This window comes from Choloepus didactylus, chromosome 2 (genome assembly GCF_015220235.1).
Source record: "Choloepus didactylus isolate mChoDid1 chromosome 2, mChoDid1.pri, whole genome shotgun sequence".
Lineage (NCBI taxonomy): Eukaryota > Metazoa > Chordata > Mammalia > Pilosa > Megalonychidae > Choloepus > Choloepus didactylus.
The window spans coordinates 230,860,009-230,884,804 of record NC_051308.1 but is presented as its reverse complement, the minus strand read 5'-3'; the positions used below and the strand labels follow the sequence as shown (position 1 = coordinate 230,884,804).

Genomic DNA, 24,796 nt, shown 5'->3' with positions numbered 1-24,796 from the left:
AATAAATCAAGTGGTGTGCCTTCTCTTGCCCTTGAGAATTCCAGGGCCAAGGTCGGGAGACAGTGTGGAGGAAGGGCCTTCCAGATAGGGCTCTGGTCGCCGCCTAGGAAATCAGCCTCGTTGGTCTTAATTAGGCGCGGTTCCAAGGTCAGGTTCACCTCGGGCCTCCTGGCAGTCTGTCACCTTGACGACCAACTGTCAGAACCGGAAGGGACGGAAGCAGTCAGAACATCTCGCGATACTTGGAGCGCCGGTTCCGGCCTTCCGGGCCTAGGAACGGCTGCCGGCTCTCGCGAGACTTGCTTGGAGTTGGCTCGCAGGGTCCGGCGGACTGGAAGGCTACAGCGGCAGGTGGGGAACATGTCCGATTCAGAGCTCGGCAAGAAGTGGGACCGATGCATGGCGGATGCGGTCGTGAAAATAGGTAAGGGGCTTCTTGCCGCTGGCAGGCCTGGAGCCAAGTAGCCAGCGCAAGGCTCTGCGGACCAGGACGGAAGGGAAGCCCCGTTGGAGGTCAGGCGTCCCGACCCCGCGGGCCGGAGGCCTTCGGCGGTGCTTGTTCCAGCCTCTCAGGCCAGGGCGAGCTGTCTAAGCCCGGCGGGAGGTCACTCGGGACTGGGGACACTGGCCCGGAGAGCTTGAGCAGCAGCCACAGGGTGGGAGGGGTTGAGTTGCAGCCCAGAGAGGTGGTCGTGGAGTTGGCAGGTGGCTGGCGCGTTGCCCAGGGCTTCAAGTGGAAAATGTTCTGCAGAGCACAACCTCGTGCATGCCAGAGGCTCGAAATTCTCCCCGGTGCCGTATCTCCCGGCACTGGGCTTGGAACCTGGTTGGAGACCACATAACTCTCCAACGGAAACAAAAGTGCCTTTTAAAGAAGGTCATCAGAGCCTTTTATAGACACTGCCAGGTCCTAATGTGAGTTGTCATTCCCGAGTTGTGACTTGATGTAGCTGAATCAAAGTGGTCGGGTGCCTGAAATCGGAGACGTAGTGATGATGATCTGGAATGAAACTGCCCTGGAAAGTAAGAGGTGGTCTAATGCGACACCGAGTAGTCAGTACATGTGCTCAGTACAGACACAAATTATGAAGTCACTGGGGTGCCGGGGCGGGGAGAGGGCGCTGGAGACAGGGAAACTAACGTATTGAGCTTGTGCTAAATGCCAGACACTGTGCTAGGTGCTCAGCTTAATACATTATCTCATAAATAATCTTTTTGTAGGTCATGAAAGAGTTAGGTAATGGGATTTGCCCGCAGTCACACTGCTAATAAATGGAAAGTTGGGAATTTAACTTAACCCAGTTTTTTCTGGTGTGAAGTCCTAAGCCCTTTCTATAATACTAAATTTTTATTATCTGAATTTGACATTTTTATATAGAATCTTAACGTATTTAAGAGGATTTAGGATTGTGCCCTTGAATGAAAATATTGGGAAAGAAATAAGATAGTAAGTTCCATGAAGGCAGGGATGTTTTCTGGTTTGTTCATTGCTGTATCCCCAGCTCATAGAACAGTGCTCTATAAAAGTTGTTGTTGATGAATCACTGTATGAAGTAATTTCATCATAGTTACTCCTTCACCTGGAATTCACTACTTAGCAGCTCTGTGGTTTTGGGCAAGTTACTTAACCTCTCCATGCCTGTTTCCTCCTTTGTAAATTGGCAATAATAATTATTATTACTATCTTACAGAGTTGTGAGGATTGGTTATCACTTATTAGGAATCACTTATGAGGAATGGGTTATTCTGGAAGTGACCAAAGAAGTACACAATTTTTATTCTTATTAATAGTTTACATTTAAGAGAGAAGATTTAACACCTAGGTGAAAAGTGACCAAAGTAAGTATGGGCTTTGGAGGTAGAGCTGAGTTGAATCACCCTTGCCCAGCCTTCACCCTAGCCTCACTAGTTTTGCAGCTTTTGGTACCATCTCTTTCTCATCTATGAAATGGAGATAGAGACAGATTTATGTAAGAAAGTTAAGAGAATTAAAGGAAATAAAGGTATATAAAATACTTAGTACAGTGTTTGGCACATATGTATTCAATAAATGGTAGTAGTAGTTGTTGATATTAAATATTATTGTAGCCACCCAAGACCATGAGTAATGTCAGGAGTTGGGGGTGCGGGTTGGAGCATACATGTGAAATAATTAAATGAGGCAAGGTAATGTATGATGACAGGTAAAAGTGAAAATGAGTGATTCAGACTCTTTGCTGTAGAGCTATTGTGAGAGGGATGGGTGGAGGTCATCCAATGACAGTTTGAAAGTGGCACTTCATCTGACCTTTGGAGAATGGCTTGGATTTGATAGGGTGTGTGGAAGAAATTGAGCGGAGGCTGGATTGATGTTTTATAGAAGAAACTGCATCACAGAGAGGTTAAGTAAGCCAGACATGGAGGAGCTTGGGTTAGAACCCAGTCATTTGGATATCAGCGCCCCTACTCCATAAAGAAAAGGAGGTTGGATTGGGTGGCATCAGAGCTGTGAAATATCTTGGAGAGATTCCACTTTATCTTGAAGGGTTTTGAGCTGCCTTTGGATTTTTCACATGCATTCTGCATATTCAGCACCTGTGTCTTAAAATCTATTACTTTTGGCTTCCAGGGTTCACTACTAAGCAAACAGCCTAGGCTGTTTTAACAACAAATATTTATTGCGCTAAGGGACAGTTAATGGGCGAATAGAGAAGCATAGGTCGTTTCACTGCCCTCAGTAGGAATTAATGTGATATAAATGGACTTTTGGTAAGATTGGCCTGGCAATGTTTTATACAAAACAGGTTTGAAGTAGAAGAGGCTAGCAGTACTGTGAATGTGAAGTGATGAAGGTCTGAACTGTTAGACCGCAAAGCAATAGGTATATTTGAGAAACTCCTTTTTCCCCATTTATAATACCTAGACCAGCATAGTGCTAGGTACAAAGTAGAAACTCAATAAATACTAATTTCTTAATCTTCCTTTCCAACTGGTTAACTTTGGCTCACCTTCATTTCTTAAAAAGTCGACTGCAAGCTTAGAATCTGAGTAAGTGATAATATCATTGATTGGAATTTGGAAGTGAAAAAGAAGGGTTGCATGTGAACCTTATTTATACCATATAGTGTATAAGGCTTAGTAAATGATTATGCAGGGTGGAGAAGAGAGTGAGACTATAGTAAGAAAAAAAAGGTCATGATTTTCTTTTCCTATTTATGTAGTTGAGTTTGAAAATGATGATGGAGAAGATGAGAAATGGCTTTCAGTTTTGAGGGAAAAGATGAGGTCAGATTTTGGGGGGTTGTCTCTTTAGGAGAAATGGACCTGGAGAAATGGGTAAGAGCGATGAGGCGTGAAAATGTCGTTTTGGGAGGCTTTATTCTATGTGGTCTTTGAAATCATGAGGATGAACCCTCTTCTGTGGAGAATGTGTTGGTTCCATTTCCTATGGGTAGTGAGGTTATGGAACTCTTTAAACTTACTTTTTGGCTTCTTGCTTCTCTGGTACTTCCTAAAATGGGGGTGGAGACTCAAAGAGTGGCAACCTACCATTAGGTAAGTAAGAGGTTTGATAGAAGATGTGAGCAGGGAAGCAAGGGCCAATGCAGATTTTCAGCTACCTATTGATAATTTCGTACTCTTTGGCTTAGCAGAGAGTGAAGGGAAGCCAAAGTTAATGAACGGATAGCTCCCTTTGTGAGCAGTTTTCTGTTTGGTTGCCTTAAATCTGAAGTGTATCATTATTTTTACACCGGTTTGCTGAGAAAATGACTCTCTTAATTGCTAGTGTTTAACATAGATATTGTACAGTGAGTTAAATAACCCTCCTAAGAGTGTACTTTAGGCAGTGCTTCTTAGAAAGGGGTTCTTCAAGGATCTTCTTATTCCTAGGCTTGAATAATATCTTAATAGAAAGTACTTACCTGATTTTGTTCTGTAAGAAGAGATACATTTATTTATGAATTCCCTTCCACACTGCTGTCTTAAGAAAAGCAATTTTATCCCCCCATAAATTCTGGTTTTAAAATATATTTATTTATTTGTGTCAGATAGGAGTGATGGTTTCTAATATGGCTTGACCTGATAAAAATCCCTTGAATCAAACAAATGAAAACAAAACAAAACCACAGGTTTCCCTGAAGTTGAGAAGGAGCTGCTGAGTAATAGGCACAGTGGGCCATTGTTCCTGACATGTCCAGTTTCTTTCTTCTCCTTTCAGTCGCTCTGCCTTTTTTTTCCTCCCCCTCACATTTTTTCCCCTTCCCTTTGACCTCTGTTCCTGTTTTTTTGCCACATCCTCCCATATACATTCCCTAGTCCATCCATAAGGTTTGGCATTAAAGTACTTTTCTAAAACTGATTGTGGCAATGAATGTGCAACTATATGATGATACTGTGAGCCACTGATTATATACTTTGGTTGGATTCTATGGCGTGTGAGTGTATCTCAATAAAATTGCATTAAAAATTTAATCCTGTTAGCTTTTAAGAGATTTCTCTGTGTCCTAATTATTCTATATCACATCATTCATTTTTCTTAATGGCACTTATCACCATCTGAAATTCATTGCTTGTTTCTTTGATTGTCCTCTTCAGCAGAATGTAAACTTCATGAGAACCAGAGACTTTGCTTACTGTTGGTTCCCCAACCCTGGTGTAGAAAGGAAGCACACAGTAATTATTTGTTAAGTGGATGACATACAGGGCTGAGACTTTTGTAGGCTATGTTCTTTGCCATATTTGCTACTCCATGTGTTTATTCAGTTAATTTAAAACTTTTTAATTTTTAAAAAATTAAACTTAATTAATTTAAATTAAAAAATCCAAATAAAATATGTTTCATGTGAATTTCTGCACTGTTGAATCTTTCACCAACTTTTTATTTCATCTGGGATGTAAATTACTGTTAGTAGATGTTAATAATGAAGTAGTATTAGGAATGTTTGGGAGTAATCAACCAAGAAACATAAACCGGAGAGCACTTTTGTATTTAAACAAGTAGTGGATGATGTTGGTTTAAGTGGTAGTGCCAAAGCTTATTGCAGGAAATTAAAAAGGAGTGAAGAATATTACATTTTATGAATGGCATGTTCCATTAGTTTTATGGGAGTGCGTCATTAATGGTTTTTGCTAATTTTATGTATTTATTTTTAAGTTTTATCAGATTTATTGAATGCTCTGGTTTTCTTTCTCCACTTGATTCAAGGTTTGTGTTGTTTATTTTTCTTGTGTGTACCAAGTAATTTGTCTTCTGTGTACCCATGAGCATGAATAACTCACATTCTTGTTAATGAGAATAGAAGGCCTAGTATCTTGCCAATTTAGGAGGCTTAATAGTTATGGTCTCTACGGAGCTGATAACTCTCAGCTTGTGCTTATCACTCTGGACTGGATGGGAGGTTATGTCACTTTTCTGTTTCCCAGGGAAAACAAGAACCTGGGAGATGAGAAAATCACAGAGCCCTGGGTCTTGCAGGGATACTGCCTTGTGGATTGAGAATTTCTAAGCCCTGCAGTTGACGACCCTGGAAGTGCTGTCATTGCCCTCAGAGTCCTGTTACAGCTCCTCCTGATGCTGACAGCCTGTGCTGGCAGACTCTCTGGGTCTCAGAGGACAGATTTGCTGGAAAATCTGATTCCAGCACTGCCTGGATTCTGCTGGAAGAGCCGGGAATCCCTAATGTGACTTAGGAAGCTTTCAAATAGGCTGTGTTGCCCCCACCCCCAATTCCTCTCCCACTGTGAGACAGGAGTAAGAAATACCTAATCTTTCTAACCCATGACTTGGCCAGGCATTCAAGCAACCAGTAATCTACCTTCTCTATGGATTTGTCTATTCTGGACATTCACATAAATGTGAATATTCAATATGTGGTCTTTTGTGACTGGATTCTTTCATTTAGCATAACATTTTCAAGGTTCACCCATGTTGTAGCATGGACTACACTTTTATTCTTTTTTGTTACCATATAATATTCCATTGTATGGATATACTATATTTTGTTCACTCGTTCATCAGTTTATGGACATTTTCGTTGTTTACACTTTGGGACAATTATGAATAACGCTGCTATGAACAAGTACACAAGTTTCATTTCTCTTGGGTATTCCCAGGAGTGGAATTGTGAATTGTATGATAACTCTCTGTTTAGCATTTTGAGGACAAGCCATTGAATTTTTTTTCTCCGCACAAACTTGATAGCCTTTATTTTAGAACAGTTGTTGGTTTACAAAAAAATTAAGCAGAATGCACCAAAGTTCTGTATACTCCACCACCACCACACAGTTCTCCCTATTAATATCTTGCATTAGTATGTTACATTTGTTAAATTGATGAACCAGTATTATTATAATTACATTATTAACTAAAGTCCATAGTTTACCTTGGGATTTACTCTTGGTGCTGTACATTTCTGTTTGTTTTTTACATTTTCCTTGTGGTAACATATATACAACCTAAAATTTCCCCTTTTAACCACATTCAAATACATAATTCACTGGTGTGTTAATTATATTCACAATTGTTGTGTTATCATGCCCACCATTCATTACGAAAACTTTTTCATCACCCCAAACATAAACTCTGTACTAAGTTAACTCCCCATAGCCTGTCCCCATCCCAGCCCCTGGTAACCTGTATTCTAGTGGCTGACTCTATGAATTTGCTTATTCTAATTATTTGAGATCAGTAAGATCATAAGATATTTGTCCTTTTGTGTCTGGCCTATTTCATTCAATGTGATGTCTTCAAGGTTCACCCATATTGTTGGATCAGAACTTTGTTCCTCTTTATGGCTGAATAATATTCCATTGTACATATCTACATTTTATTTATCCTCCATCCATCCATTGGGTTGCTTCCATCTTTTGGTGATTGTGAATAATGCAGCTGTGGACATCCTGTGCAAGTATCTGTTTGAGTTCTTGCTTTCAAGTCTTTGGATATATACTTAGCAGTGGGATTGCTGGGACACATGGAAATTCTATAATTAACTTTCTGAGGAACTGCCAAACTGTTTTGCATAGTGGCTGCACATTTTACATTCCCACCAACAATGAATAGTGTTCCTATTTCTCCACATCCTCTGTAACACTTGTTTTCTGTTTTTTTTACTAACAGCCATCCTACTGGGTGTGAAATGGTATCTCATTGTGGTTTTGATATGCATTTCTCTAATGGAAAGCCATGGCATTTTAAGTAGAAGAGAAATGGTTGGGTTTGTGGTTTGATGAAGATCACAGAAGTAGCATGAGGAGAATGAATTAGAGAGGACCAGAATGAAGGCAGGGAGATGAGTTAGTATGTTACAGTAAAATCATGCCAGAGATGAGACAATCAGATGAGAGGAAGCCAGGAGTAAAATGGGAGTGGAGGGAGTGGAGGGAGTGGAAAGGAGACAGATGTGGTAACTGTACAGAGGTACTATTTACAGAACTTGGAGTGTGGACTGGTGAGAGACAGGGGTCATAGGAGGGGCCAAGTCTGTGTAAATGGAGAATAGTATTGTCATTGGCAGAAACAAGAGGAGCCTGTTTGCAGTTTATCCTCATACTGTGAGCTAGATTAGGTCAGTGGTTATATGCAGCTCAGTCAATAGAGATGAAAGTTACTTCTTTGCTATGCATTGTCTTCATGAAATAAAGGACTTGGACTTGTTCCTTCCTTGTTAAAGAAGTAAGATAGTAAATGTTTTATCAATGACCTGCCTTCGAATTGACAAGCAGCTTTTGTGTATTAATCCATTAATCAGTTAAGTATAGTTAAATTGTTTAAAACTACTTTAATGTAAAAAAGATACTATACTGAAAGTACAAAAGGAGGCCCTTGAATAAAGTTAAGGAAAAAGAAAGCAAATTATTGTTTTCTTTAAATATCAGTTCATCTGATAAATGTGGGTTACCACAAAGCATTGGTGGCTCACCAAAAATTGCCCTCTGTAGCCTATGTTTGTAAACTGATACTTCTTCATTTAGGCTAAACTAAAATACTTCAAAGGTTTTTGGTTGTTTATTGGCTTGGATTTCAAATTAATTCATGTTAATTGTTGAATTAGTAGCCATCTTTTGTTTGTTACATGTATTTCTAAACAATGTTTGGAAGAAAAAATACTCTTTCCATTTGCAGCGGCAGTATGGAATAATGGAACATTGTGATCTTGCTAGAGGAGAATTTTCTGTTAGCTTTACAGAATAATGTAATTAGGCTCTATGTGGAACTTGAAAACATATTTAAATTTTTGTTTTGGCTGTGGTTTTATGCTTTCCTAAAATGTGGCCTGAAACAGTTTATTAGTAAATATGCTGAATTGCTTTCTTTGGCAAGTGCATTTCAGTATTAAATCCAAGTAAAAATACACATATTTACTTTAAAAAATCGTTTGGTGTGGTAATATTTTTACTATGGGCATTGACCCTTTAGTGAAATCTTAGGGCAGTGCTAGATTGGACCCTGTTTATTTAAAGACCAAGGGAGGGAAAAAGAGAGGAATCTAGCATTAATCGAATGCCTGCTATGTGCCTTTGTGTTTGGTACACTAATATGTTATCCCTTTTTTATTCTCCAAAACTCAGTTAGGAAGTATATATTATCTCTGTTTTTCCAGTAAGAAAAATAATGCTCAACGAAGTTCACGGTTACTTATTCCAGGTCACACAGCAAGTAAATTGCTGAGCTGGGATTAAAACTAAATTTGTGTCTACAGGTAATATTCTTTCTACTACATTCTACTGCTTATCTTACATATGAACAATTTTACTTTACTTACAAGGCCTTTAAATTGAGTTTATTGAAGTAAATGAGTAGTGTATAAATTTTACATATGAAAAGCTGATATTGGGGGATTACAGTTTAGGTGCAGTGTTGGTCCTTGAGTTCTCTTGTTGGCATTATCGAGTAGCAGGTGTAGAGCCCTAAGATCTAGAACCAGCCTACTTGATTCCACCATTTTTTAGTTGATCTTGGCTAGTTCTTAACCTCTCTGTTCATCAGTATCCTCAATCTAAAATGAACCTCATGGAAGAGTTGGCTGATTAAATGAGTTTGTGCATGTAGAGGGCTTAACGTAGAGCCTGGTATGTGCCAAATGCTCAATATGTGTTTACTTTCATTGTTGTTTATTATATTATTCGGAAATTCTGATAAGATGACAGTAACTTAGAAATTAAAAATAAGACCTCTTGCTTGATCTTAAAGAACTCATATTTTACTGCAGTATTAGATAATTTTAAGAAATAATTGTATATGAAATCCCTAGCTTATATTTTACGTATAAATGCCTACGTAAAACAAAAGCTCTTAGAGTTTTACATAACCAAATTATTCTACAAATACTTGCACAAATGGGGAAAGATGTGTTTAAGGATGTTCATTGCTGCATAGTAATAGCAAAAAACGTTGGAAATAACCTAAATGTGCACAAAAAAATTATGGTACAAACATAAAATGAAACAATAGGCAATTGCTAAAAGGACATATTAAGGAAGTATACAACAAATCTGAAGGACTTAACACTCTCAGATATCAAGATCTATAGTAATTAGAATAGTAAATATGTTGTATATGATAGTATAATATAGTGATAGTATATTATACTAATTAGTACAGTCTGATAATGATGCAAAGATAGACAAACTGACCAATGGAAGAGAATAGAGAGTTCAGGAATTGATGTACATATATAGTCACTCGATTTAGGACAAAGGCCACATTTGCAATGCATTCACTCACACCCAGAATATACACTTAACTTCTGCAAACCAGTAAGAAAGATATATTGAACAGACAGTTCACAAAAGGGGATATTCAAAAGGCCAGTAAATACATGAAAAGGTTCTCAACTTCATTTGTCATGAGGAGAATACAAATTAAAACTGCAGTGTGATATTTAATGGTAAAAGACTAGATGCTTTTCCCCTAAGATCAGGAACAAGGCAGGGATAAACATGTGTAATCACGTCTATTCAGCATTGTGCTGGAGAGCCTAGCCAGTGCAGAAAGACATGAAAAATAAATAAAAGACATACAGATAGGAAAGGAAAAAGCAAAACTTTATTCATAGATGACATGACCATGTATGCAGAAAATTCTGAGGATCGTACTAAAAAGCTACTAGAATTAAGAAGTGAATTTAATAAGGTTATAGGCTTCAAGATCAGTATACAAAAGTCATAGTGTTTCTAAATACTAGCAATGAACAATAGGAAAATTAAATTTAAAAAATACAGTTTCATTTATAATAGCATCTAAAAGCATGTAACACTTAGGGATAAATTTAACAAAATATGTGTAGGACCTATACATTGATAACTATAAAACATTGCTGAAAGAAATTCAGGAAGACCTATACAAAAGGAGAGATATGTCATATTAATGGATTGGAACTCAATATTGTTAAGATATCCATTCTTCTCACATCAACCCACAACTCACATCACAATCCTAATCAAACTTATAGCAGGTTTTTTAATGGAAATTGAGAAGCTGATTTTAAAATTTATATGAAAATGTAAATAGCCCAGAATAGCCAAAGCAATTCTTAAAAAGAACAGCTCTCTTCCTGCAGCTGAAGCCCTGAGGCCACCATGTGAAGGGGCTCAGACTGGCTCACTGGAGGATGAGAGCCCCATGGAGGACTGAGGGCTCCAGCCAACAGCCAAATGCCAGACCTGTGGGTGAGGCCTTTGCCTGCTCTCTGACCAGACACATGACAGAGTTCAGCCAAGGCCAGCAGCGGAACCACCTGTCCTGAGCCCAACCCCCATTGCTGATCCACTTAATTTGTCTGGGTCTGGTCAGGCAGACAGGCCCAGTGACCCAGCTGCAGGCTGTGCCATCTGGCTCACCTTGAGGGCCCTGAAGGACCTTACCATCCAGAGCAAAGACTAGAGAAAGAACTCCGGCTAAGAATAATTCATTCTCTCCTGAAGGAAATTGATAATTTCTACAAGTTAGAGTCAGAGATTTCACCAGATAACCCCTTAATTACTTCGCTGTAATTGTCAGCACGAAGCAGCCAAAGTGAACGTAGGCCCAATTCCCAAGATTGTAAATGAATATTGTTTAAGAGGGAAATTGTAACGGTGACTTTTTAAATATAATCTTAAAACTGTAAGCAAGCAGGAAATTGTAAAATAGCCTTAAAATACAGACTTCAAAGCTGGAAACAGGCTATAATGAAAGCTCTTACTCTGACAAAGGAGCAATATGTAAAGTCTGAAGCAGTATGTAAATATAAAGTTCGTACCTTTCACAGGTGTCATCTAGGAAATAACTAAATTGATTAACTCCCTTTGTCTCTAATGGGTTTAGCCAATTAAAGAATCACTGGGAGATTGCCCCAAACCTCCTAGATATAGGTAAGCCTTTGCCTATCACTCTTGTTGCCTGTTAATTAAATGATTATTTTGCTTTGTCTCTGAGCCTGGGTATAAAATATAAAACCCAATTGAAGAAACACTTCAGGGATGCAGATTTGGGAAAGCTTTCCCTGACTCCCACCTGGCGTAAATAATAAACCATCTTTTCCTCTTCAAAAAAAAAAATAATAATAATAATAATAAAAAGAACAAAGTTGGGTGACTTATATTACCTGATTTGAAGATTTACTATAAAGCTACAAAAAGCAAGATGGTATGGTATTGGGGAAAGGATATACATACAGATCAGTGGAATAGGAGAAAGTCCAGATACAGACCCGTAAATAAATGGTCAATTCATGTTTGACAGAGGTGTCAATGCAAGTTAATGGGGAAAGTAAAATCTTTTCAACAAATTGTACTAAAACAACTGGTATGCATATATAGAGAAAAATGAATATGAATTCAAAAAGAATCATAGACCTAAATGTAAAAGCTAGAACTATAAAAAATATAGGGGGAATTGTGATCTTGGGGTCAGAAAAGATTTTTAGGATACAGAAAGCAAAATCACAAAGAAAAATTGATACAATGGATTTGACCAAAATTTAAAGCTTTTTTTTCTTTGAAAAACATAATTAAGTAAACAAAAAGACAAGGAACACAGTGGAAGAAATACTTCTAATACCTAGATCTGATAAAGGACTTGTGTACAAAATATATAAGAAGAACTCCATTTAATTGTAAGAAGACAAGTGACCCATTTATGAAAAATGGGTAAAATATTTGAAAAGATTCTTCACAACACAAGCTACACTAATGGCAAATAGGTGCATGAAAAGATGTTCAACATCAATGATCATTAGGGAAATGCAAATTAAAATCATGAGATACAACTACACAGCCATTAAAATAGCTAAAATTAAAAAGATAAAACTAAGAATTGACTAGGATGTGGAGTAATTGGAACTCTAGTACACTGTTGACGGAGATGTAAAATGGTACAACCACTTTGGAAAATCTTTCGTCAGTTTCTCATAAAGTTAAAATATATGATGCAGCCATTCTACTCTTAAGTATTTATCCAAGAGAAATGAAAATGTGTCTACACAAAGATGCATGCATTCATGAATTTCACAGCGGCTTTATACATAATACCTCAAAGTGGGAAACAGCCCAGATGTCCATTAACAAGTGAATGTATAAACAAAATATGGACTATCTGAAGAATGGAATATTCAGTAATAAAGAGGAAGAAACTACCAGTACATACAACAACGTGGATAAATTTTGAAATTGTTATAAGTGTAAAAGGCCAGACACAGAAGAGTACATACTGTATGATTCCATTAGTTTATAAAATTCTAGAAAATGCAAATCAGTCTGTAGAGACAAAGTAGATAAATGGTTGCCTGGGGCAAAGGGTAGAAGGAGGACAGACTGCAAAGAGGCACAAAGAAACTTCTGGGGGTGATAGAAATATATGCTGTTTCTTGATTGTGGTGGTGGTTTCACAGGTATATAAATCTGTCAAAATTCATTGAATTATATACTTTAAATGGGTACAATTTATTCTATATAAATTATACCCCAAAAGGTATGTAAAACATTAATTCAATACTTCTACACATCCAGTAAAAGGCTTAAATGAAAAGATGAAAAGTACCAAGTGCTGGTGAGGATATAGGGCACCCACAATCCTCAGACACTGCTGTTGGGAGTATGAATTGGTGTACCCCCTTTGGAATTCCACCCCCAGCAATTCCATGTCTAGGTACTGTACCTAGTAGCATGTACATGTGTTCACCAAATGCCTTAGACCAAAATGTTTATAGCAGCACTATTCATAATAGCCCCAAACTGGAAGCTACTCAGATGCCCATCAACAGAATGAATAAGTAAATTGTGGTATGTTAATATTATGGTATACTATACAGCAATGACAGCAAATGAACCACAACTATTCACAATATTGTTGGGCAGAAATACTTGCTGTGTGATTCCATTTAAATAATGGTAAAAAATATGATTGTATAGCAATGTAGCTTACAAGGTGTGACAGTGTGACTGTGAAAACCTTGTAGATTATACTCCCTTTATCCAGTGTATGGGTGGATGAGTAGAAAAATGGGGACAAAATCTAAATGAAAAATAGGGTGGGGTGGGGGGGATGAGTTGGGTGTTCTTTTTTACTTTCATTTTTTTTTTTTTTTTTTGCCATGAAAAATAACTGGACTTTATTTGTAAAATAACCAAGTCATTAACTAATAAGCTAAAGCTAACATTATAAGAGATACACACAAACCATCTTGTTACCAGTTGATTAAGTGGCCTTGCAGGTTGTCCCCTTTTCAGGTTTATTAGACAAGTATTTTTTTTTTCAACTTTTGCTATCCCAAATTCACTTCTTTCTAATTCCACCAATGCCTTATGACTCTGTAGTTTTAATTTCTCTTTGCAACTGAATGTAACCCCTCTGAAGAGTTACTCATCTCAAATATAAGTGTGAGAGGAGTTTGCAGCTCTCTTCGTGGTCTTGTTTTGGATGATTTTTACTGCAACGTTTTCAATGACTTCAAAATCCTGTTTCCTAATTGCAGTAAGGTTAAGAGGCTTATTTGAATTAATCCACTCTGTCTCCAGCTAGTTGTTATCAATGCACTTTACTTCTATTGATGTTCTTTGGGTTGTTATTTGAAATATAGTTTTAAAAGTTTCTAGATATTGTTATTTTGAATTTTTCTTTTTCTTTTTTTTTTTTGAACATTTTAAAGTTTTTATTTAAATATTTTTTCATTGTAAATTTAAATAGTTACAAAGCATGTGTTTTCTGCCATATTGTGTTTTACGTACATGTCTTAATATATTTCCCTGTAAACTTAGCTGTAATTTTAGCTCATTTCATTTATGGAAAACACCTTCTTTTGAAAGGCCATTCCTCATTGTCTAACTGGTCAGCCAAATCAGTTTTACTATTTTGACTTCCTTTTTAAAAAAAGACTTTGCTTTAATCTCTCAATTATCTTTTTTTTTTTTAATCTTCATTTTATTGAGATATATTCACATACCACGCAGTCATACAAAACAAATCATACTTTCGATTGTTTACAGTACCATTACATAGTGGTACATTCATCACCCAAATCAATCCCTGACACCTTCATTAGCACACACACAAAAATAACAAGAATAATAATTAGAGTGAAAAAGAGCAATTGAAGTAAAAAAGAACACTGGGTACCTTTGTCTGTCTGTTTCCTTCCCCTATTTTTCTACTCATCCATCCATAAACTAGACAAAGTGGAGTGTGGTCCTTATGGCTTTCCCAATCCCATTGTCACCCCTCATAAGCTACATTTTTATACAACTGTCTTTGAGATTCATGGGTTCTGGGTTGTAGTTTGATAGTTTCAGGTATCCACCACCAGCTACCCCAATTCTTTAGAACCTAAAAAGGGTTGTCTAAAGTGTGCATAAGAGTGCCCACCAGAGTGACCTCTCGGCTCCTTTTGGAATCTCTCTGCCACTGAAGCTTATTTCATTTCCTTTCACATCCCCCTTTTGGTCAAGAAGATGTTCTCCGTCCCACGATGCCAGGTCTACATTCCTCCCCGGGAGTCATATTCCACGTTGCCAGGGAGATTCACTCCCCTGGGTGTCTGATCCCACGTACGGGGGAGGGCAGTGATTTCACCTTTCAAGTTGGCTTAGCCAGAGAGAGAGGGCCACATCTGAGCAACAAAGAGGCATTCGGGAGGAGGCTCTTAGGCACAACCATAGGGAGGCCTAGCCTCTCCTTTGCAGCAACCGTCTTCCCAAGGGTAAAACCTGTGGTAGAGGGCTCAACCCATCAAACCACGAGTCCCCTATGTCTGTGGTCATGTTAGCAACCATGGAGGTGGGGTAGGCGAATACCCCTGCATTCTCCACAGGCTCCTCAAGGGGGCACTACATCTTTTTTTTCCCCCTTGTTTTTCTTTTTTTTTTTTTTTTAACTTTCCCTTCTTTTTTAAATCAACTGTATGAAAAAAAAGTTAAAAAGAAAACAAACATTACTTTTATTTTTAATTCTTATGTTTACTTTTTCTGGTACAAGGAAAATGTTCAAAAAATTTTTTGGGATGATGAATGCACAACTGCATGATGGTACTGTGAACAGTTGATTGTACACCACGGATAATTGTATGATATGTGAATATATCTCAATAAAACTAAATTAAAAAAAAAAGTAAAAGATAGGCAAAACTACTTTATGCTGTTGGAAGTCAAAATATGGTTACCTTTGGATAAGTTTTGACTAAAGGCGGATAAGGCTGGCTTCTTGGGATATTGGTAATCTTCTGTTTCTTGATTTGGCTAATGGTAACTCTGTGAAAACTTCCATACATTGCTCTTGGGGTGTACAGAAACAGGCCTGAGTAATACACTTAATTGTGCACCTTTTTGTATGTATGTTATATTTCAGCACAAAGTTTAAAAAAAGACATGTACTGTCACACTGTGCTCAATAATTGTAAAGTGAAAGACGTGACTTCGGTAATTGTAGAGTGAAAAGAGTAAGTTGCAGAACATCATATGCGATATATATGATCCCATTTATATAAATGGAGTGATAAACAAGCTGTTAATCCAAGTTATCTCTAGGGAATGACTTGATAAAGGAGGACCGTTAACTTTGCAGTTTTTATAATTTAATAAAATAAATGAGAACATTTTCTGTTAGAAAAAATTATTTACTGAGTTTAGTCAGTTACTATAGTTGAGGATTATGAATGATCTTCAAAAAATATGTTAATCCTAGTTTTGTTCTTTAACAGGTTAGTAGTTTAAAGTGAAAATCTCTTTAAACTTTCCATTGACTTTGAAATTATATTTGCATCTATTATCGAAGTTTCTCATTGGTTGGTATGTTCATGGGTGGGGTTTGCTCTTGGTGGGTATGATGTCCCATTGTTGCCTTCCTTGGGTGGTCCTAGTTTCTCTCCATGAACTCATAGACTCACAGAATGATAGAATATTAGAGCTAGAAAGAATCTTAGGGATTCATTTGACCCAGTAGTGTTTGTTTGTTTGTGTGTTTGTTTGCTTGTTTTAGTTGAGGTGAGATTCAGATAACAAAATTAACCATTTTTAAATCAACAATTTGGTGGCATTTAGTACAGTCACAATGTTGTACAACTACCACCTGCATCTAGTTTCAAATGATGCAGTGGAGTTTTTGTTGTTTTGGAACTGATTTTTTTTTAATTGAGGTAGAATTCACATAACATAAAATTCACCACTGTAACTATTTTAAAGTGTATCATTCAGTAACTTCCAGAACATTTTCACCACCCCATAAAGAAACCCCATACCCATTAAGCAGTCACTCCCCATTGTCCTTTTCCCCAGTATCTGGTAACTACTAATCTGCTTTCTGTGTCTGTAGATTTGCCTATTCTGGACATTTCGTATAAATGGAATCAAACAATATGTAACTCTCTGTATCTAGTTTCTTTCACATTCCTTGTATTCAATTTTGTGATAGATGTTGTAGCATATATCAGTACATCATTCCTATTTATGGCTGAATAATATTCATATAATATATAATAATATTCATATATTATAATATAGTAATATAACATTTCATTTATCCATTCATGAGTTGATGGACATTTGGGTTGTTTCCATTTTTTAGCTATTGTGGAAAATACTGCTGTGAATATTTGTGTATGAGGTTTTTTTTTTTTTTTTCTGAACACCTGTTTTCAATTCTCTTGGGTATATACTTAGGGTTGGAATTACTTGGTCATGGTGTATAATCCTTTTAATATGCAGCGGGATTCAGTTTCCTGGCATTTTGTTGAGGATTTTTGCATGTATACTCAGTAGGGATATTGTTCTGTAGTTTTCTTGTGCTGTCTTTGTCTGCCTTTGGTATCAGGGTAATGCGGGCCTTATAGAATGAATTAGGAAATATTCCCTCCTCCATTTTTTTTGGCAGAGTTTGAGAAGGATTGGTGTTTTTTAAATGTTTGATAGATTCATCAGTGAAGTGTTGGAAGTGTTTTGATCACTGAGTCAATCTTGTTGTTATAGGCCTATTAAGATTTTCTGTTTCTTCTTGAGTCAGTTTTGGCAGTTTGTGTGTTTTTAGGAATTTGTCCATTTCATCTAGGTTATCTAACTTGTTGCCAAAAACAATTGTTCATAATATTCTCTTATAATCCTTTTTATTTCTGTAAGGTTGGTAGTAATGTTCCCACTTTGTTTATCTCCACTCTAAACTATTTCCTTCCTTCTACTTGATATGGGTTTGATCTTTTTCTAACTCATTAAGATAGAAGGTTAGGTTATTGTTTTTTGAGATGTCTTCTTTTTAAACATAGCTATAAATTTCCCTCTGAGTACTGCTTTCGCTTCGTGTCGTATGTTTTGGTATGTTGTGTTTTCATTTTCATTCACCTGCATGTATTTACTAATTGCACTTGTGATTCCTTCTTTGGCCCATTGGGTAAGACTATGTTTTAAAATTTCCACATATTTGCGAATGTTCCAGTTTTCCATTTGTTTATTTCTAATTTCATTCAGTTTTGGTCAGAGAAGATGCTTTATATGATTTCTCTTTTAAAATTTATTGACGCTTCTTCTGTGCCCAAAATATGGTCTATCCAGGAGAATGTTCCATGTGCTCTTGAGAAGAATGGGTGTTCTGCTGTTGTTCAGGGTGAGTTTTCTGTATGTCTGTTAGGTTGTTGGTTTATAGTGTTACTTAAGCTTTCTATTTCCTTGTTTATCTTTTGTCTAGTTGTTCTATCTCCAGTGTTTTTTTGTTTGTTTGTGTGTTTTTTGTTTTTTTTTTACAACAGTCTTTTTCTTTATTGGAATATTTTACCTGGATTTACATGAAAATTAATCAGTTACTTTTACCATATGACTGTGAAATATCAACTCTACTACCTCCAATAGAGTCAATAATTTTATAAATTAAGGTGATTAAAGTCTTTGTAAAAACAGTTATCAACTGAGACTTTCTTGCACTTATGACTAATCCATTATAAACAAATAATCTTAAAAACAAAATTATAGAACAAGTGCAGTTAAACTGAGTACAGACAAGAAAGTACAAGGAGTTCATTGGTAATGCTATATCAAATGGATTTGTAAAATTGATTTTATACTGTAAGTTATACAAGTAAATAATAATGCTTCTATCATTTTTTCTTGCATGTATGCTTGGATTTCTTGTGTAAATAACAGAATGTTCCATTTCATGCACTTCAGTGGATCAACTCCTTAGAAAAAGACTGAAAAGATTTGAAAATCAGCTCCTAAATTTTATGCTTCTTTTTTTTTTTTATCAGTTTCCTGACATGAAACATAAGCAGGAAAGTCTTCTCAGTAAATTGAGCACTTAGGCCTAGAAATGTCTTGAAGAGCTCTGGCAAGTTACATATATCCCAAATTGCTTTTAGTTTCCCATCTTTTCTTTGCTTCAATCCCCCATGCAAGTTTCTTCTTTTTCCAAACAACCTGTGAATTTTCAGCAGCCTTCTTGGCTTTTACAAAATTGTGGCAGGAGACAGCTTTGGCAATTTTTACACCAAGCTCTTGAGTAGCTAGCTGGTTGCTCAGTTCCTTGGCTTTCTCAGTAATCCACTCCTCCACAGCCTGGTCTGTGCTCGTTTCAAGAACTGATTTCTCAGTCTTTTTCTCTTTTACAGGGGATCAAATCTATCATTGACTCCAAAATACAGAGTGCGCTCCTTCCACTGAGTTTCATTTGGTGAGTGTTCATATGAGGTCTCTCCATTGTTCAATTTATCTTTCCTGGAGTGTTTTCTTTTTTTCCTCCTGAATCTTGAGGCATAATGTTTTTTATGCAATTCTTGAAATTTATTCCACATATTTAATGAAATTCCAGACGGACACTCTTCATATGCATTTACATTTGCCTCTGTTTCAGTTTTTGGTCCATTTGTAGGGAACTCTGAGATTTCTGATTTTCTAGTGGTCTGATCTTCTTTATCTTCTGTAAGTTAAATCCAGAGTTCTCTACTGTGGCTTCATCTTTGGAATTTGACTCAACATCACTTTCATTTAGGCCAAGAGGTAGGAGCCCACTCCACATCTTTTGTTCGGTTAGGAACCGCCATCCGGCAGCCATCTTCAGACGCCATCAACATTCTGCCCCCAGTGGTTTTTTTAAATGTCTCCCAAAGTACCCTAAGGGTTGTCCCTGGGTGGGGAGGAAGGTGAGGGAGACTGAGTAAGGGGAATTCTAGTTAGGCCTCCAGCCTCCCTTCACCCCACCCCCATCTTCACCCCTATCTCAACAGAGTAGCTCCACTTTGATCTGTTTTATTTATTGATTTTATGTGTAAGATTTTGTTGGGAAAAAGAATTTTACTGCTTTGAAAAAAGGACTGAAAACAACTAATGTATTTCAGCCTTCTTATTTCACACTAAACTGATGTCTAGGGGATTGAGTCTTTTTCCCTAGGGTCATTCCTGTAGGGTGATTTGTTCAGAACCAACTTTTTCCTGTGTCCTGAATATTTGGACATATTTGTTCGTGAGACTACTGCTTTACTGGTCTTCTGTTTCCAGCTTATATCTTTTCCTGGATTTGCCTAACCACTGGGGTCCCACACACTTGACATACACACATACCCCTCTCCACCCTTACTCCCTATTGCTGACCTGTAACTTTGTTTGGAACTTGGTTTAAGATACTATTTCTATTGAATATGGCTGTTTCCTATTTTGATTTCTTTGATTATACCAGGGTCCATCTGTAACTAAGAGATGGCCGTTTAGGATCATAGAATGTGAGTCTTGCAACAAACAGGGGGGTTCATTTACCACCAATTTTCAAAATGTGACCTATAGAGCCCTGGGCTATGTGGGGCTCCTCTGAGATAAGAGTGGGGTTCAGGAGGTAGGGCCTGGTTGCTACTTGGACTCCTCAAAACAGCAGCTTTGTTTTTATCTATTGATTGTACTGAACTTCCACGGAAGGTTTCTCTGGAAGAAAGGTTTTCTCTGCTTTGAAAGAAAGAAGGGAAAGGGAATTGTGAAAACCACTGATTTGGCCCAGGCCCTCTCACCGAGCAAACCCAGTGCTCGGGATTTTAAGCTTTTTTAGCTGGAGAAGGAATGTGGGAAGTGGAAAGAAGAATGGGCCTAGAGCCAAGAGAACTTGGGACAGTTACTGGGTCCTCTGAGCTTCCATTCCATCTGTATATTTGGGGTACTAGTACCTACATAGTTGAGGTGAGTTCTAGGATGAGATAATGGGTGTAAAAGCATTTTATAAATTGTAAACCCCTAGACCAGTGGTTCTTAACTGGGGGCAGTTGTTTCCCTCCTCCCCTCCGTGGGACTTTTGGAAATGTGTAGAGACGTTTTGGGTTGTCACGCTTAGAGGGGGGTGCTACTAGTATCTAGTGGATAGAGTTCAGAGATGCTTCTAAGCATCCTATAATGTACAGGACAGTCCCCTCAAGAAAGAATTATTTGGCCCAAAATGTCAATAGTGTTGAGGCTGAGAAATCCTGCCCTTGACAAATGAGACTACCCAGAACTACTGGCTCTCTAGCCACAGCCCTTTCAGAACTGTTACTCACACAACAAAGGGTCATGCGTTTATACATCTGTTTGCACATACTCTTTCAGCAACTGAAAATAAGTTGGGAAGTGGAGTGAAGATGAAAGAAAAGAAAAGGAAAAAAGAATAATTAGAATGACTTTAAAGAAAACATAGCCATAATTTTTAAGTCTTTTTTTTCACCAAACACATGCTTGTTGTAAAAAGAAAAAGGCAGACAACTGAATTATTTATTTATAAAGTGAAAGTCTCTTTGAATTGAGGTAACTGCTAACAGTTAACAATTTTAACTTGTCATTTTTCCAAGTGGGAAGTGGAAAAAATGACTTTTATGCTCTTTAGACAGCATGAAAGGAGCAAGAAATAAAGGATAGACTTGAGGTCAAATTAGAAAAAAAATTGAGGAGAGTCTCTTGGTTGTTCAGTGAGGGTGTAGGTAGGTGTCTAGGAAGACCCTGAGACTATAGGTGTGGATGATGGAGAGACGAGTAGAATGGTGCAAGGCAGGGCCTCGGAGAGAGGGGAGACGTTGGGAGAGCAGATAACAGTGTGGCCGAGATGCTCGTTTAAAATTACATAGACTTTCTAACTCACTTCAATTATGTATCTTCAGGTAGAGAAAATTAAAACTATTTAATAGTTAACAGTGTATTTGAGAGGAATCGAAATCCAGTGCTTTTACTTAAAATTTCTTTATCCAGCTTAACCTGCTTTAGAATGTCTAGGATAATTTATAATTCTTTTAACACTCTGACACACTTGTTGACAGATTTGTAGGCTTACTTTACTTTGACAAATGTTTATGAGTTAGAACAAATGTTTCTGATTGTTTGTCAGAACTTGCACATATAAACCACTCAGAATTCCTGTTTGATAGATTTTAAATGATTAAGTAAAGCAAGTGATTTTAGTAACATAATTCACTTTTTACTAGGAAGGTAGTCCTAAAAAGGCTTGGTAGTTTCTTGGCATCATTTCAGATAACTAAATTGAAATTCATTAACTGTAGGGATTTTCTTTTCTTTTCTTTTACCATTTCAGCATAGGCCTGTACATGACAAACTTTGAGCTTGTGAGCTCATAAATATCCCATTGTGATTGGAAACAAAAATACAGTATATTATTGCTCCAATCATGTATTTTGTCTTGATATTAGAATAAATGTTACTAATCTTATATGCTCCCAGGAAAGATTGGCTTTGACCATTGAAAAATAAAATTTTTCTCCTTTTTCCAGCTGCAACTTGAATTTTTTTTATTTTCAGTTCATAACTTCTACCTCAGAAGACTTTCAGTCAGATTATGATAATTAAATTCTTGGTTTCTTAATGTATGCAAGTCCAGTGATTTGGAGAGGTTTAGTTTGAGGAATTTGTAGAGTAGTGATGCCTTTAAGAAAGACTGTAGAATAATACTGAAATATAAGGTCAGTTGGGTAATGTTTCCTAGCCTTATGGTCTTTAGCAATTTACTGGAACCAGATTTGAATAGCAAAGGGGACGTTGCTTGCTCACAGAGAAAGGCCCGGGAATGCAGGCAAGTACTTCTAACATCTTTGCAAATACTTGCTTGATATATATTCATCATTTGCACCAACAATACCTTAAATGCAAAACTTTTGGTATGCTTCTTAAATATTTGGCCCCTTGTCTATCTCCCTTTATCTTTTGATAAACAGAGAATATTTGCAAATTACTTTGTTACTTTGAGACCATTTGATGAAACAGAATAATCAAGTTCAAAGTATTAATCAGAACTCATTTATTGACCAACATATCACATAGCAACAGCCAAAAAAAGTGAGGGGTGGTGTGGGGGGATGTGCACAAGTGGAAGTAAAATATTAAATGGACTTGAATATTAAATGGATTTCTGGCTCCTGTTTTTCTAATCTGAAGAATGAAAAGTCTTGAAATACAGTCTCTTGTTATAGATTCAGTGCCTTTTTAGAGTTGAGGATAGAACCAAAATGGAGGAAGGAGGGAAAGGTGACATGAAGTGGTCACATTTAAACTGTAGACTAAATGGTTCCTTTCTTATCTCTGATCATCCCAGACACATTGTCCTACCTGCTGGCCTGGACGGTCCTGTCTTTTTCATCTTTGAATTCCTGGCTCATGGTTATGTTCAATAAGTGTTGAATGGAGAAACAAATCTGCTGTTCTGTATGCTTATGAATATTAGTTAAGGATTCAGAAGCTAATACCATCAACATTTCTGTCTTGGATTTAGTGAGGTTGAATTTAAGACTCATCCTCAGAGATTTTATCAATCATTCAACCAATAAATATCTGTTGAATACCTACTGGGTTCTAAGCCTGCCATTATTCTGGGTGCTGGGGATACAGTGGTGCCCTCCCTCCTAAAATAGCCTCTGCTTTCATGGTGTTTACATTCTTGTGAGGGAGACAAGCAATAAATGAATGAATATATATCAGGTAACGGTAAGAACTATAAGGAAATGTAAAGCAGAGTACAGTATTTTGAGTTCTGCATTTAATAATATTTGTTGATATAACCTACAAATAATTTGATTTTTTTTTTAAGTAGTTGTAACAGCACCTAATTGCATTGTGGTTGAATTGCTTTACAGTTAAAGCAAGTTTATTTCAATAACATTAAATGTGTGGAGTACATGGAGGACAGTGGTGCTACATTCCTTTTTTTTTTTTTTTAATTGTTTTAAACCATTCATTTCATTCTTGAAGGGTTTTCTGGATTGGCTCTCCTGGAAACCTTGTAAAGGAGAGGTTTGGGAGTGGCTGTCAAGTGTATCATACTAATAGTGTATTTTACTAACTAGACCATTTGGGAATTTCAGGTTTGGAATGAAATAAATGAAATAGGCAACAACTTGTCTTTTCATTTCCCTAATAATTTTGAAGGGAGTCACTCTTTCCAGCTGTTGTATGAGTAACATTGGCACTTCTGCAGTAGACTTGACATCCAAAGATGGCCTGGATTTGAAATCTCACTTTGCCACTTAAAGTTTTGTCATTTAATTTGCGTTCCCATTTCCTTGTCTTCAAAATGTTGACGAAAAGACCTTCTCTTAGTATAAGGCTCAAATGAGGTACTTTATGTGAAAAAGCTTTAGAAGCCATGGTGAGCTATGCAGACATAAGTGGTAGTATCATTTATGGAGAGAGGGAAACAGTTGAAGAGGCCTTTCCTGATGTTAGACTCACAGAGCTATTAAACATTTGACCTTCTGATCATATGTAATGATGGTCTAGTACTGACTTACAGAAGATTTTGTTGTAAGTGAATGGACAAAAAAGGTGCTTATCTGTATTTTTCCTTTTAATTGAAAGGGATGGCTTCGAATTTACATCTAGTAAATATTTTAATTCCATTATTGTATTGACTCCACTTTGATAACCATCCAGGGCTACACATTTAAAATCTATAGACCAGAATGGATAAAGCTTTTTTCTTTTTAATGTTTCAACTGAGGATGAAAGGTTTTTCATTCTTCCCATGGAATATACCAGCTCTGATGCCTTTCAGCTTTTTTCATTCGTCATTCTTTGGTACATAAAACTTGTTGGCACTTCTGAGGTCTTTAGAGAAGCAAGTTGTAATGTAAAGATCACTGAATTGAAGGTCAGAAGATTTGGGTTCTGACCCAGCTCTATGACTAACCATTTTGGAGGAAATGCCTCCATTTCTTTATCTGTAAAATGAAAGGTTAGACTAGGGGCTAATGCTCTTTGTTCATGAGGCTTTCCAGTATACATCATCCTTAGCTAAGGATTATCATTAAGTGTGGTCAGTCCTCCTCCTCAGAAGTTCCCAATCCCCAGTCAAAGCTTTACTTTAACCTGCACTGCCTGCCTTGACTATCTTCACTTCATTTCTGCCTAGCAT

General features: G+C 37.1%; 1 protein-coding gene and 1 pseudogene across 1 annotated transcript in view; one reads left to right on the top strand and one right to left on the bottom strand.

The window, feature by feature from the left end:
• The first annotated feature begins 273 nt into the window (after window positions 1-273).
• MICOS10 (mitochondrial contact site and cristae organizing system subunit 10) overlaps window positions 274-24,796 on the top strand; it is a 46,115-nt gene continuing 21,592 nt past the window's right edge. Inside the window, exon 1 of the mRNA XM_037828343.1 lies at window positions 274-424. Coding sequence (XP_037684271.1) covers window positions 361-424 — 64 coding nt within the window. The 5' untranslated portion in view covers window positions 274-360. The remainder of the gene's footprint in view (window positions 425-24,796) is intronic.
• On the bottom strand, window positions 18,766-19,447 carry LOC119527855 (annotated as a pseudogene).